This window comes from Marmota monax, unplaced genomic scaffold, assembly GCF_021218885.2.
Source record: "Marmota monax isolate L192 unplaced genomic scaffold, Marmota_monax_Labrador192_F-V1.1 WCK01_AAM20220418_F8-fsc00076, whole genome shotgun sequence".
Lineage (NCBI taxonomy): Eukaryota > Metazoa > Chordata > Mammalia > Rodentia > Sciuridae > Marmota > Marmota monax.
Genome location: NW_026692843.1, coordinates 4,304,634 through 4,321,091, shown reverse-complemented (window position 1 = coordinate 4,321,091; position 16,458 = coordinate 4,304,634). Strand labels below are relative to the sequence as shown.

The window sequence follows — 16,458 nt, the reverse complement described above, 5'->3', positions numbered from 1 at the left end:
ATTATTTAGCCTGGAATTTTATCTAAGAAATTATTCATTGAGCTTCAAGTTATAACTATTCTTTTCATTGACCAAAGCAGGATATATGAACACATTTAAGATTCAATTATGGCACTACAAGCTGTAAATACAAAATCTGATTTCAATATACCATGATTTAACATGAATCCTAGTATAAAATGTGATATATATCCCATATTTGAATATGCCTCTACTATAAACTATTCATTAATAGTCAAAGGAAACCAAAAGACACATACATGCAAACAGGCATGCTTTCTTGTACCCCGATTTTTATGTAAGGGAAATTGCTATGATGTTGAGGGATAGGTTCATTTTTATTCTACTTAGAATTTTATCTACCTACCTACCTACCTATCTACCTACCTATTGTGGCAACAATTTAAAAAATTGTCCCAGAACAAATTCTTGGAGAAAAAAATCATAAAATCATTCTCCTCTTCCCATCCCTTTACCCAGTGGATGTCACACAGAGCGAGTCCCATTGTGCACACCCCAGCAGGTTTGCTGTACTGCGCAGGAACCTGTGGGTAGTCTATAGGAGCTGATCCCCGAGAGTCCTGGAGCTCGTGTCGATGTCTGATCGGGAGCTCTGCCAACAGGACTGGCTGTAGCTTCTTGCAGGATATCCACCATATGGCAATGGACTTTCAGGTCACTGGGGAGATGGCTCCGTCGCGATGAACTCCCTCCATGATACTTTTCCTAATTAAGTTGCATCATAGTTTCACTGAGGGTGACTAGAGAGTTATTTGGGGAAATGTTGTTGAGCATCCATGATTAGAGCTAATTAACAATGGTGTGCAGCTTAAGACTGGAAAGCCTGTCAGGCTTTGACCAGCCAAGATGACAGTCATCGCAGGAAACACCTCCAGCTGCCAACCCAAAGCTCATGAAAGGACGGACCAAAGAAGACAAGAGGTGGGTTCTCCAGGTCGGCAGTGGACAGGAGTCTGCAGGTCAGGACTCTGGTCTTATGAGGAACAAGGCTTTGGTGATACATCAATCACTCAGAGGCACATGCTTATGCACAAATCTATGTAAAATAGAAATACCAACCCCATACAGGCAAGTAATAGTGGAAGAAAGGACACCCACCACAACATCAGTCCTCATCTTCCCGAAAGTCTTGATCAGGTGAGCATAATGATAATCTTCCATTTGTCGTAAAATAGCTGTCATGCACGCCACGAAGTTCCCCTGCAAATGATCAGAAGATAGAATCAGAGAGGAGAGAGCAAAGGTCAGGAGAGTTGCTGTCAGTGTGGCATCTAAGCCATCCAGGAGAGGCAAGGGGGCTGCCGGGCCCTGCATCCTGCCAGGTCTTGCCCAAGGATGAGAGCACAGGACTGGTCCATTCAACCTTGAGATTTTTGGAAGGGGAGTATATATATATATTTTTTCTCCCTGACTGCATTAAATGCCTCCTGACACGTGGTTGTCCAGATTGGAAAAACAAACTTCAAATGTTTTTCTATTAAATATACAAAGATTAAAGAAAAGATGAAAAATCAAGGTCACTTGTGTTTTGTGCCTTCCTGGCACTTGCTGCCCTCATCATCAGGCACCCTGTGTGCATGTCCCCTCCTCTTGGGCCATGGCAGAGAGAGGTCTTTTATTGCTCAAAATCTGCCTGTGTCCCCCTTGGCCAATTTAGAGGCAATCGCCACCGACTCCGCAGTGAGTTATGGTCCAATTCTCTTCCTGGGGAAGATCGGTGCGAGGAAAGCAGGCTCACTGGAATGTCAAGTGAGAGAGTTGGAAATTTCTCATACCAGACAGAGCTGGCTGCAAAGGGGAAGGAGGAGGAAAGAAGAAAACAGCAAATAAAATCAAGACATGGAGAAAGTAAAGAGTCAGAGCAGTAAGCAAAGAGTGAGCCAGGGTGTGACTGTGGCTGTGCAGGTGCCCGTGTACGCGGGTGGGTACCTGCTGGGGGCGTCTCACTGCAATCCCCACTCCCACGTTGGGAGCTAAGGACCCTGAATTGTCTTCCTTACTTTTAAGTGTGTGTCCCTAAATTAAGGCATTTTAAGAAACACAGACCATATTTCCTCCCATTAAACAAGTACAAGCTTAGTACAAGTATAGGGCAAGGCATAGTTTATGACATGTCCCTATTTTCCCCCTAATAAATGAGTGCCTAAATTGTGTTCCTTTACCAACCCAATTTTTTCCAGCCACCTATCCGAATGCCTAAGTGTCTGCTCTATTAATTGGGAATATGCATTCCACAGTGAAACGTTAAAGTCCAATACTTTCTGCAATCCATTTTTGTATCTATAGTATATGCACACGCTTCCAAACGAGTCCTCGAAGGATGCATTACACAAATTGAACAAATACAATAATGATGATATGGTATCTTCCAGTTGCCCAGAAATGTAATTTGTGAATGATGATAATTGCTGAGATTTAGGTTCCAAGTTGGTGGTGTTCAGGGAAAGAGCTAGATAATACTTGTTTTGCATTGGAGGAACAATTAGTAAAAATGGTAAAATGACTATTTATGAATATGAACTTTTGAAATTCGTAAATATTTGGCATCCCACTGAGCTCAAGAACAGTTGCATTGGTATCCTGCCTTCTGCCCATGAGATGCCCTCCTTTGGACAACTGTGAGACTGCATGGGGACCAAGCCCTGTGCTAGGACTGTGAGTACCAGGACCTTGTTCCAGCATGGGGTGGACTCTCTGGACCCATTCTACAGGCTGTGGGATCGAGGCTCAGAGGCTGCACTCTGGAAAGGAAGTGGCCACAATGGCTGTAAAACCAGCATTCCAGGGCTCTAGGGTGGGGGCTGTCTGGATGAGCTCATTTCTTTTCCTCTTATCCACATGTACATATTAATTCTTTCTCTGAGAAATCTGAAGCTACTGCTGACGGCCAACAGGAGGTAGACAGTCAGGAGAAGATGAAGAAAGGTCAGGCCTCCTCAGGACCGTGCCCTAAAGTCTACCTTGACACACCATCGGTGACCTGGTCTCTTCCCTGTGAGATGAGGAGCTTTTCCTGAGCACAAACACACCTGTATCAATCCAGGTGAACCTGGAAAGTGCTGGAAGTAATCTCTGCAGGCCAACACAGTTCACCCATGGAGACGCTCACAGTGGAACGGCTATCTTTGAGCAGAGGTACAAACCAAAGTGCAAAACTTCAAATACCAAATCACAAGCAGAAAGAAAAGAGGCCCCTGGGAGGTCTTGAGACGCTGCGGGAATGTGCCCAGAGAAGCACCAGGGACAAGAGTCAGCACCTCTGGAGTCAGGCCCAGTGACCAGAGGGCGACATGGACAGGCTTGATCCAGAGAGGATCCAGGCACTGCTGGAGAACCCAGGGGCAGCCAAGAGCGGGAAGCGACGCGGTGTCAGATGTGAAAAATGAAGTCAGACCAACAACCTCCAGAAAGCAAGGCCTGGGAAGGCACATGTGGCCAGGCTGTACCTATGCAGGCCGCCCACCAACAGGCGCTGGAAAGGCCCAGCGAGGGCAGAAGGGCAGGCCCACCATGGGCGACAGGAGGCCTGCCAGCACAGCACATCAGGAAATGCACCAACAGCCACTGTGCTCTTTGGTCTTGCTTTTCCTAGAGGAAGGGCGTTCTGCCATCTCAGCGCTTCTCTATGTTGGTGCCTGTGGCCTCACTCGGAAAGTGGTAACGCCTCTGGAAGTCCACAGAAGGGCTCCCCGACCTCCCTCATGTTGGAAATGGAGCTCCATCTTCCAGGTATTGGTACTTTTTTTGGCACTGAGAATTGAACTCAGGGGTGCTTAGCCACTGAGCCTCATCCCCAGCACTTTTTATTTTTTTAATTTGAGACAGGGCCTTGTTAAGTTGGTGAGGCTAGCTTTGAACTCCTGATCCTGCGGCCTCAGCCTCCTGAGCTGCTGGGATTACAGGTGTGCACCACCACACCAGGCCAACGTACCCAAATGGGTACTTTCATAAGGTAAGCATTGCTGACACCATGGAGTCCACTGTCCCTGGGAACGCAGCAGAAGCCTGTGGTTGCTAAGCATGGGTAAGCCAGTGTGTGCAGAAGCTGAGCTTGAGATCAGTGATATGTTAGGAACAAAAATGGGGAAGAACTGTGAGAAGATATCTTGAATCCTGCAGACGCAGAAGAACATTAGTATCCTCAATATTTTAATGGATTTATTGTAAATGCACTTAGTAGTCATGGGGAAGCTTTATTTTTAAATGACAGGTAGACTGGCAGGTAGGCTAGGGGTGAGCTATGGTGCAGAAACTGTCCTGTACATGAGCCTGGGGACCCGGCTCCAGCCCCAGCCCCTGAGTAAAAATAATTAACTAAGTAAAAACAAGACCTATTCCTATGACTTCAAAGCAATGCAAAGTAAGGGCAGAGAAGTCAGGATGCACTTGCAGAAAATTTCAAAATCAGGACATCAAATGCTTAATAAACAAAAAATGTGAACCTCATTAGTAATCAGAGATGAAAATGATATATCATTATTTGCCTGCCAAAATAGCAAAGAAGTATTTAAGTGATGATAATGGTAGCAAGGGAGCAGGGAATGAGGACTCTCGTACGCTGCTGGTGGGAGCATAAATTGCTATAACCTTTTTAAGAAGCGATTTGGCAAAAGTCTTGGAAAAGTCTTGGAGAAAACACTCATCTCTTCAATAATTCTACTTCTAATAACCCACCAGAGAAAGCAATTTGAAATAGGAAATTTTAAGCGCAAAGATGTCCATTGCATCACAGAAAATACCTAGGTATTCAAGGGAAGAAATTGCGTAAGTAATAGGAACTTTGAAGGTTGCAGGATGAAATACAGAATGCCCACTTCCAATTGAATTTCAGACAAAGAACAAAAAATAAATATGTCCTAAACACTGCACTGGAAACATTGCACGGGATAAACATACACTGGAAAGAAATTGTCCACCTGAAGTTCAAGTTGAACTGGGTGTCCTGAATTTTTAATCATTAAATCAAATAATTGTACCACAGTGTTTCAATGAAATATTGTACAATCATTAAATATTAACCATGCAAATGTGAAACATTTTAATGACATTAAAAGATATTAAAAGAACAAAAAATGGACAAGGACCAAGAAACTGAGAGGAGAAGCAACTGAAGTCAAGGGAACTCTTGAAGCTGCAAAGTGGAGGGCAGGTCGCTGGGCACAGTGGGCCACACCTGTAATATACAATGACTCAGGAGGCTGGGGGAGGAGGATCACAAGTTCAGGCCAGCCTCAGCAACATGTGAGGCCCCATCTCAAGATTAAAACAATAAAAAGGGCTGGGGGTGTAGCTCAGGGTCAAAGTGCCTCTGGGTTTAATGTACAGTATTGGGGGGAAAATTGACTCCAAAAGTAAGGCTGCATGTGAAGAAGACAAATGGCCCCCCGCTCACTTGTAAGCAGAAGGCACGGAGGGTGCCTGACGCAACGAAAGAGAAAAGCTGGCATGCAGATACCTAGGGGTAACAAACCTATAATAAATGTCTCATTGTCTCCTCTGCTCACCTCCCAGCATAGCAAGAAGGTTAGGACAAACTCCCACTTTGACCTCAGTCACACACTAAACAAGAGCACAAGACTAGTCTTAGGGGAAACTGAGCAGCCAAAGAACAAGCCAGTAATACTGACCACTGGGTTCTGACAGTCAGCCATCCTCCCTCGTAGGCTCACCAGCCTCAATGTGTGGGGTAAGCTCTGGGAGGCAGAAGGTCTGATTCAGATACCAGGGCCTCATGTACAAAGTTCACAGATCATTAATAAGTAAAAACAAAACCGGAGGAAAGAAAAAAAAAATATTCATAGCATGTAAGAGAATTTAAAGAACTGCAATTATTACCTTTGTCTATATGAGATTATATCAATGAAACAAGAACATCATGTTATAAAAAAGAAAAAGGAAAAAATAAAGGAGTCTCAATTTTAAATCAGAGTATCTGAAGTGTGTAAGCAGAAATAAACATTAAAATAGAAGTTTGAGAACAAAAAAAAACTAATAAAATCCTCCAGAAATATAATAAAATCACCAACATACTCAAAGAGAAAGAGAAAGAATTCATTGAAGATATTAAATATCTAATAAACAGGAATCTCAGAAAGAAAGAACAAATAAGAAGATGATTAAAAGCTATTTTTACAAAATGATAAAAGATCTACATTTATCAGGTTGCAGAATACAGGATTAAAATACAACAACCAATTTTCCTATACACTACCAATGGTCAATCCAAAAATGAGTCTCAGAAGATAATTCCACTAAATCATCAAAAATAATAAAACAGGAATATGAAAGAAAATTTACATTGAATATTGTTAGTATCAAAAATATTGTTGAAAGAAATTAAAGGCAGTTTAAATCAATGGCAAGATGCCCTATGTTCATGAATTAGAAGACTCAATATTGCTGGGAGAACAATGCTCCCAGACTGATCTAGAGATTCCTTACACTTCCTATATAAAAATTCCAGCTGAATTCTTTGCACAAACTGGTAAGCCCATCACAGAAGTCCAGATAATGTGTAGCTGCGTTTCTAAGAACGTCCAGAAAAGGGGAACCTATTGAGACAGTAAGTACGTTAATAATTAACTGGGGATGGGGGCCTGGGGAGAATGGGAAGCGGCTGATAAAAGGTCAGGTTCCCTTTCGGGGTGATACAAATGCTCTAAAATTAACTGTGCTAATGAACAACCAGGCGAATGTACCAAAAAGTATTATATTGTGCCCTATAAATAGAAGAATTCAATTTTACATATGTCTCAAGAAACTTAAATTTTTAAAAAATAAGAATTGATTAATTAAATGATATAGTGTCACTTGTAAGGGGATGCATATTCGGAACGAAAGGCCACCGAGAGTCAGCAGGACCTGGGTGAGAGGACCAGGGATGAAACAGTGATTCAAAACAGTTTAGAGAGGAAAAAGGAAACGCAAAGCCAAAAGACTTTGGCCACTGCACCTTGGGAATTGCCAATGGAGAAGGCAGCACTGGGAATAGCAGATTTTCAGGACAAATAGAACCACTTGCCTTTAGAAGCAATGGAACATACTATTTAGATGTAAAATCATCATCATGATAATAAAGGACTTGGGAAATTCCTTTCCAATTCTATAATCCCAATAAAATTGTTCTCTTACTTTATATTTGTTGAAAAAAAAAAGAGACAGTATTTCCCCAATGTTTTAATTTCCCACTTCATGTTTTCGTAGCATACGGAATTTCCTTAAAGCTACCTCAAAGCTCTGCTGGGACTGAGAGAGGCAGCGGGGAGCCTAGGAGCGCAGATCTCAGAAATGCAGAGGAGAGCCGGGAAGCAGAAAGACACAGGATGGTGCCGGCCACACACGCTGAACATCAAGAGCCCCGGCTGCGCCTTACAAAGTACTTCATCTGTTTTTGATTAAATATTTTATTAAGCATAAGACATCATTAAAAAGCCTAAATGGGTTCTCTTGCTAAAACTGAAGTTCATGGAAAAACGAGTTTCTACTCACATCAATCATCGAGCTTCCTCCTTCCCCCGATGAGAACCAGGTTGGGTGGGCTTCGGAGGGAGGAATGACAGCACCCACCCAGTGATAAAAAGGAGTAGGGGATTGCAGGAGGGCAGGTGTTTTGAAATATGAGGCAAACACATAAGGGAACACAGATAATCTGTTATCAGATATTTACTGTGAAATTCCCGTTTATACATCATGTGAACACACAGAGTATGTGGCTGTTGATATAACGTATAAACAGGAAAACACTGGAGGGCTCTTTTCTCCTTTAAAGACAAATTCAGCCCCACAATGTCTTTATTCAATGTGTGACTAATTTTTACTCATTTAATTTCCACAATACTGTGATTTACTTATTTTATAAAGAACCATAGCATGAGAAATGTTTGTAAAAAGAAGCTACACAAAGGTGAAAAGAGTATGGTTGATCAACTACATTAATGTCACCTATTAGCTATTTTAAACTCCCAGCAACAAAATTAAACCTGCATCTTAAATTTAAAATGAGTGCTTGGTTGAATTCACAAAATACCATTATCTCATATAATTCCAGATACTATAAGGAAAGAAATCTGATTTTAAAAACAAAATCAATGCCAATTTTACAGCAGCAGTAACTGCAGGAAGACATTGACAAGACATGACCCCAAAAGGGCATTTAGATGTTAAGTTACCCAAGATAATTATATGCTACTCATTCAATATAATAATCTAAACACCTGTTCACATTAGGAGTGAATGGTAAAAAGATGAAATTTAAAAATTACACTGCATGATATAATGAGGAATACATACTTTGTATACAATTTTTTTGTTGTTGTTTTTTTAGTTGTCAATGGACCTTTGTTTTTATTTATATCCGGTGCTGAGAATTGAACCCAGGGCCTCACACATGCAAGGCAAGCATTCTACCACTGAGTTACAACCTCAGTCCTGTATAAAACTTCTTAATATAGCTCATTCAGTACTTACAAAAGACAGAAAATAAAGCAGTAATTTTTACATTTTATTTTTATGAACTCGATAAATCAGGTGATATTAGAACCTTAGAGTGTTTAAGATTCCCCAAGTCTCAGCCCTTGCTACACAGCATCAGTAAATACAACATAATGGACCTAGAGTCACAGCCATCACACCCTCCTCCTGCTGAAGAGGGAATCGATAAGTCTACACACTTTTATAGTCAACTTCTGCACCTGAAGGACGTCATTACCATCAGGCACATAGGTCAAAGGTGACACTCAGGTAAAATGGAACATATGGATCATCAAAGCATATTGTGCTTGATTCTATTCTCATTGGTGATGTCGTAGGGATGAATAATGTCACATGCCAGGTGTTAAAAACAAGTAATGGGGGGCTGGGGCTGGGGCTCAGTGCTAGTGCACTTGCCTGGCATGTGTGAGGCCCTGGGTTCGATTCTCAGCACCACATATAAATACATAAATAAAATAAAGGTCCATCAACAATTAAAAATAATATTTAAAAAAAAAACAAGTAGTGGGGAGCTGGGGCTGAGGCTCAGTGGTAGAGCACTTGACTAGCACATGTGAGGCATTGGGTTGGATCCTCAGCACCACATAAAAATAAACAAACAAAATAACGGTGTTGTGTCCATCTACAACTAAAAAAAAAGAATTAGTGAATTACAGGGGAGCAGATATTTTGAAATACGAGGCAAATATATAAGGGAACACAGATAATTACTATAAGGTATTTACTGTGAAATCCCTTTTTATACATTATATGGACACCCAAAGTTTATGGCTATATGCCCCAGAGCTCTACATCACAATAGACCACCCAACAACACTTCTGCTTAAAACTAGCTAAGACCCGAGTGACCCGGGCAGTAAACACCTGAACCCTCACTTTCAAAACTCCTGACGTGGAAGGGTGACTCAGTTTGTGGGGCCCCAGGAACAGCTGTGCAGGAGCAGGATGCCTCCAGCAGCCTGCAAAGCACAGCAAAGAACAGCAGAGGACGCACCTCCCGGGGGGCTGGTGCCCTTCCCTGTCATCTGGGTCTGCCCTCATCACAGCCTGCAATTCCGAGGAAAGGGGACTTGCACCAGTCATAAGAAACAGCAGAAAGCAAGATTCAAAATGGGGTGGAGTGAGGCCAAGTGCAGCTTACAGCACGCGTCCCATGAATGGGCAGCCCTGAGCTCCGGGGCAGGCTCCATGAGAAAGAACCCCCCAGGGTGAACACAAACGGAGCCCGCGCCAGGACGGCCTTCCAGATGCGTCGAGGCAGAGGCACGAGGCTCCCGTGACCACACGTGGGCCTCTGGGGCAGCCTGAGTGTCAAGGCAGACAGGGCAGCACATGGAGTGAGGCTAGACAGACACACAGCCAGGTTGGGCAAAGGAGTATAACCCGGGGAGTGAGGCTAGACAGATCCAGCCAGGACGGGTGGGAAAGGCCACCTGCCAGCCAAGGAGTGGGAGGAAGAGGAGGTTGAGAATCCACCAGCTTCAGGCCTAAGGGAGTGGCAGATCCAGGCAGATCCCTCACGGACATGGAAACCATGCAAGGAAAGGTCTTTCAGGACCAAGACCCTCACTCCACCTGCAAATACCGCCTCACAAGTTCCTGATGATGGTGTGGGCCTCCTGGTGAGATGACTGCTGAGCCCACACTGTCACTTATGAGGTATTTTTGGCCAAAAAATATGCAACCATGAGGAAGGGAAGAGAAACATGTGGCAAGATCCCTGGCCTGGATGCTCTAACAAAAAGCCAATGGGAAAATTTCATCCGAAGTGGACATTATGTTAGGGAATCATTGTTAATTTTCACTGGTGTCATACTGTTGTCACTAGGTAGCAGAACCATTCTCATGAGATAATGTGTCACGTGTCTGTGATGCAGTGTTGGTCTGGCAACAGAAGAGGCTTCCTTGACACCTGGATGCAAACCTATGGCAAGGGAGAGTTTAATATGGCACAGCCCGGTACCCAGCGGGTTCAGCAGGCAGCTGCGCAGGGTCACTGTAACCCTGCTCACATTCCTGTATGTATGGAGACTTCAACAATAAAGAGCTGAGGGAAAACCACATCTAGACAGTCCAGGGAGAAGCGGACAGGACAATCATCAAGACACAAGGCTGCCAGTGTTATAAAGGGATTAGCACAGACTGCCCAGGGCTTTCTAGTGAGAAGTGGTTACTTTCCATTCAAAGAAACTAGTAAGGAACACAGCCACAGGGCTCTGAGCACTGATTTGGGTGTTTAAACTCATATTCCAGGAGCAGGAGCAGAGGAGAGGTTTAAGCAGGAGTATTCACTCAGGACAATGTTGGGAAGGCTAAAATACAACTAAATGGAGGGCGTATTGTTTCTGCAGGTGAAGCTTCTTCAATGTATGAGTGGTTAATTATCAGATAATTCACAGCAGGGATGTATTCTGGCCTTAACAGACACTCTGCAGGGTGAGTGCTACAAAAGAGTACAAACGTCCTTCTTTGGCCCTATCAAATATGTCTAAGATACATAGGTTCATGACAGAAAGTTAATCTAGAAGCCAACACCAAGGGTTTCACAGGAGACAGGTGGAATGACCACCCGACAGGTTGCAAATGCTGTATAGGGTACTGCAGTTTAGCCTTCCCAAGCTTCAGTTCCCTCACCTGTAAAACTGGGATAATGAGTCTGTAAGATGGAATTCCTGAGAAGTTTGAATTAGGTATGAACTGAAGGATATGAGCACAGAAGCCGCCTAGGTAAGTGAGCCGTGGTGGTGACAACGGTGATGATGAATACAATACAAGGCCATACCAGAAAGAGTTTTTCAAAATCACAACAGCTTCTGAAACCCAGGAAACACTAAGGAGAATCCAGTGAGACCTAAAGAAAGTGGAGGGGTATACCACGCTCATGGACTGTTAAGATGCAGCAGATCTGCGGTTTCCAAATGCCAGCCGCCATCTATGTAAAAACCAGCAATCCGATTCTAAACTCTACAAAGGAGAGCAAAACACAAAACAGCCAAGGCTATGTTGAACAAAGTCAAAGGACACACACTGTGGACTGTAAGACTTATTACACAGCCACAGATACCAAGAAGATGCAGGACTGGGAGGAACAGACTCACAGAATAAGCAGCCTGACTACGCGCATAGGTGAGTTGACTGTCAACAATGGGGCCATTGTTATAGTCTTTCTAGCAAAAGGGCCAACATGGTTGGCCACCCAAATGAGAATGAAAATCGGGAGAGGAAGGCAGGGAGGAAGAGTCAACCCATACAGCATACAAAAATCAGCACAAAATGCTTCAGACACCTGAATGCAAAACTCAAAACAATAAAACTCCTTTTAAAAAATATATAGCAGAAAAAGTCTGTGACCTTGGCTTAGGCATGCATTTCTTCTTTTTCTAACTATAACTTTTATTTTCGATTACAGATGAACCAAATTACTTCTGTTATTGTTATTTATTTATTTATTTTTCTTAGAAAACAAAAACAAAAAACACAAAAGAAAAAATGACAAATTTATCTCAACATGAATAACTTTGGTCTTTGAAAGACTGTAAAGAAAGTAAAAAAAAAAAACAGCTGCAGAATTGGAGATAATACTTACAAAACAAATATCCGACAAATGGTTTGTATGCAGTATTCAGTCTATCTAAAGAATGCTCGGAAATCAATTTTAAAACTTGTAAAAAAAAAAATCCGCAAAAATTTTGAAGAGACATTTCACCAACCCAGAGACACAGATGGCCAAGATGCACATGAAAACACACTCGATGTCATTGATCAGTAGGAACATGGAATTAAACCAGGAGGAGACCACTATACACTTATTAGAACCACTGATTCTTTTAAAAGGCAGGAAGAAGAACAATGGCAGCCCCCCCACACTGTTGGGCTGAAGAGGATGGCCACTGGGGAACAGAGTGTCCACCCACGTACAGTTAATTAGGTTCCTACTATATGAGCCAACCAACCCACTTTTATGTATTTGTATGTATTTCATATGAAATAAAATCATATACCCATACAAAGACCTCTACACAAATTTTTGCAGCAGTTTTGTTTGTTATTTCCAAATGCCGAAAACACTCCAAATACCTACTTCCTAGGAAATGGACAAATTAACTAGGCAAATCCGTATGGTGGATTATTATTCAAAAATAAGGGGTGTAAACTATTGTTCAATCAGCATAGATAAATCTCCAACACACCGTGCTGAGTGAAAGAAGCCAGACACATAAAACTGTAGGAATCCATTCAAGGGTAACTCTACAAAAGCAGAATGAGACGGGGGAGGGGGTTGATGACAGAAGACCTGAGGGATGTTTTAAGGGGAAGGGAAATATTCCTATATTTGGTGGTAGTTACACAAATGGACATAAGGGTCAAAGTTCAGAACTAAAATGGATGGATTACTCAGTATAACTTCAAAAATATATGAAGAAGAAAATTAAAAAATCACAATTTCCCATAAACCATGAGCATTTAACATTGATATTCCAGGATTCCCTCCTCACTCTGACACATACATGGAAACGAACTACTTTCAGTTTCATTAATTGATTAAATTTATTGCAGCTTTCAAATGGTTTTATTGTTCATTCAGTATTACAAGTCTTCATCACTCTTGTTTTACACATTTTTCTTAAGTATCCATGCCAATTTATTTTCACATGAACTTTAGAACCACAGTTTAAAATTTGAAAACAGCCCCATTGGGATTCAAATGGGAATTCCATTCCATTTTTTTAAGGAATCCTGCCAACTAACAATACCAGCTTCCCATTCCAACTGCTCCCCCAACTGTTCCAGTCTATGTTCAGGCCACTGGGGAACACTTTGAAGTTTTTGTCATATGGATCTTAAAGAGTTCTTCTTATTTTGGTTTCTACTGGGAGGAGTGCTTTTGTCAATAAGCTTTTAAGCATTCTCTTTTTTCTTTTTATATTTGGGGAAACTATTGAATTTGGTGAGTATATTTTATAGCTGAATTTACGTGATTATTTTATTACTTTCAAAATTTTTTTGTGGTTGTTGTCTTGCACTGGAGACAGTTTCTAAAGAAGTTCAACTAACCACTGTCAATCGTCTCATGTTGTCTTTCCTAATCGCAGCCAGTCCTGTTGCTGTCTCCGGGTGCACTTTGCAGACCAGCACCGTCAGGGCCATGAGGACTTACAGTGTCAGCCAGGCCTTGGCTTCCTCAGAGTGGGCATGCCCTTAGGGCTAATTCTAAAATGATCTTGAGTGATAGTTAAGATAGACCTCATGTATCATGTTAAACAAGTTCCTAGCTCTTATGCAATCAGGTTCCAACACACACAGGTCTCGAGTTTGATTACTGCAAAACGAGCAGATGGATAATTAAAGTGAGCGTCAAACCACACGTCACATGGAAGCTCTTAAATTCCTACTAACAGGGTCAGAACAGCACCTCAAAAGACATGATTATGAAACTCCAAGCTCTAATACAACGACCCTTAGGAGACTGACATCTCCCGAGCTCCCATGTGGCCTAGGGCCCAGCCACTGCCTGGAGCCCCCTGAAATGACTTCCCATTGGATGGTACCCATGGCGGACTGGGGTGTCAGCAGCTGAATTTAAACATTACCTTTCCTAGTCAGAGCTGATGTTGATGAGTATTTTTACACACTATGTGCGACCTGGCCTGGAGCCAGTGAACAGTCTTGGAATTGGTGGGTATAAATTGTGGATGCTTCACATCACATTCTGTGAAAAAAGATGTCCACTCAATAAGAAAAATACTAAGGTGGACATCAGCTACAGACATACGGTAACGTATCCAGTGTCAGGTAGACATTATTCATATTTCCAGTTTCCACCTTATAACATGAAAATGTTATTAATACATAAAATATAAAATAATTTTACTTATGTATTTATAAATACATAAAATATATGTCCCTTGTAGAAGGCTCCTCTTATTATGTTACATAGACATAATTTAAACACTAAAAGAGCCAATTCCACTGATTTTATCAAAATTTAAATCTCTTTATAAATTGCCAAATAGAAACTTAGCATTGTTCATAATGGTAACCATCATAATTTTAATTAGAAAATATAAAACATTCTCTATTAAGATCAATCTGCTTGAACAAAATCCACATGTTTTACAGATTTTTAATTTATGATTATGTTGACATCTCAGCTAAATGTCCCACACATAAAATTACAAAGGTGTCCTAACAGATCAGATCTATCTCCTTTTACCTGAACCCAAAACCCCATTCACAAGTCCTAGAGAAGATGCAAATTGGAAGTCACTTTGTAACAGATGTTCAGTCAAGATTTTTTTTTATTAGTCTTACTTAGACAAGATCGCAACGGCATGTAGTAGAAGGTAAACCCACAAAGTGGTAGGATAATGACTAATTTTAATTACTTTCTAGAATCATGACTTGTTTGCAAAATTGAGTATGGTTTTCACAAGCTAATTATCAGGCTATACAGTTAAAAGTGTACAGCATGATGTGTTTCTCACTCTTGTCTAACCAAAGCTTACAGGATAATGACACAAAGCCCGTGTGTGTGTGTGTGTGTGTGTTTTATTTAAATCAGCTGCTTTGGTGTCACACAGGGGCTAAAAGCAAAAAAATCTAGGCTGATGAGTTAAATAGAGAAACAGTCAACAGAAGGCATTTGGGTGAAAGAATCAGACACTTCAACAACACTGCGTGGAAGCTCTGGTAGAAATATCCCCACAACCACTACCGTACATAAAAACAAAACCTGCAGGCCACACAGCCACCGTGAGCTGCTCAGCCTCACCTCCGGACTCCACCCCGCTCCCTCATTACCCCAGTCACACTGCCCAGGGCGGGACCCTTGAACTGGCCATCTGTACCTTTAGAAGCTGGCTCTACGAGGGTGCTCTTAGAAGCCTCCTCCTGGAGGCCATCTGGCTCACCTTCTCCCATCCTGCACAGCTTGGCACCAAAGTCTCCTTTCCCAAGTGCCACAATGCCACTTCCCACTTCCAACTGTAATGCACTTGAGCCCCCATTCCAGTTGCCCCATTCCTGGGGGGCACCTTCCTACAAGGGCACCCTCTGTCTACGAATCACGTGGCTCACCTCAACCTTCTGGAATACAAACTTCACCTCCACCCCTTGCTTATCAGCAGACCCCGGGCCTGGAAGACAGCTTTCACCAGCGAGGCACCCACAGACCTGTGCACACCCTCTGCATGCAGGTACTCAGCCTCTTTTCCTTGTCCTGGAAACATTTAAAGCAGCAAGAAAGAAGGCCTGACATAACCAGTGGGAAGGAAAACTCGTCAGTCTAACAAGGACTGTGACCCTAAACAGGAAGGTTCTGCCAAGGAAGGGGCTGTGCCTCTGATGAAGTTAGAGGTTCCATCTCTAGTCCTTTGGAAGAACCAAACCTATAGCTAAATGCACAGCTACCTCGAAAAATCAAAACTGGAACTAGCAGATGGCCCAGCAGGCCCACCACTGGGCAAAGAGCCACAGGGAACGAGATGGCCACATCAGGGAGATACCTGCTCTAGCCGGCAGCGTGCACTAGCCCAGAGGGGGAACCAACTGAAGTGTCCATTAGCAGAGGAATGGAAAAGAAAATGTGGTCTATACCCCCCATGGAATGAGATTCAGTCATAAAGAAGAATGGAGTCACGTTATTTTCAGGAACATGAACAGAAGTGGAGAGCACCATGTTAAGCCAAGTCAGTCAGACACAGAGAGCCAAGTTTCCTCTCATATGTGTGTGTGTGTGTGGGGGGGGGGATTAAAAAGATGATCTGGAAGGAGAACAGGGAAGGCTGGAGGGCCAGCTCACACTCTCTGCACTTGCTTCCTGCCGTACCCGATGGGTGCTCAGGCCACACTGAGGAAGCGGAACAGAGGCCCTGGGAACACGAGTGCAAAATGTGTGGCTGGAGGTGCCAAGCCTCCAGGGAGCTCTGGGAGACCAGCCCTGGCAGG

At 42.7% G+C, this 16,458-nt stretch overlaps 1 protein-coding gene across 2 annotated transcripts in view; it reads right to left on the bottom strand.

Moving 5' to 3' along the window:
• Window positions 1-16,458, bottom strand: part of Dock1 (dedicator of cytokinesis 1) — a 446,698-nt gene that overhangs the window by 162,339 nt on the left and 267,901 nt on the right. For both annotated transcript variants that reach the window (XM_046448858.2, XM_046448859.2), the window contains exon 28: window positions 1,120-1,221. In XM_046448858.2, the coding sequence (XP_046304814.1) occupies window positions 1,120-1,221 (102 nt within the window). The remainder of the gene's footprint in view (window positions 1-1,119; window positions 1,222-16,458) is intronic.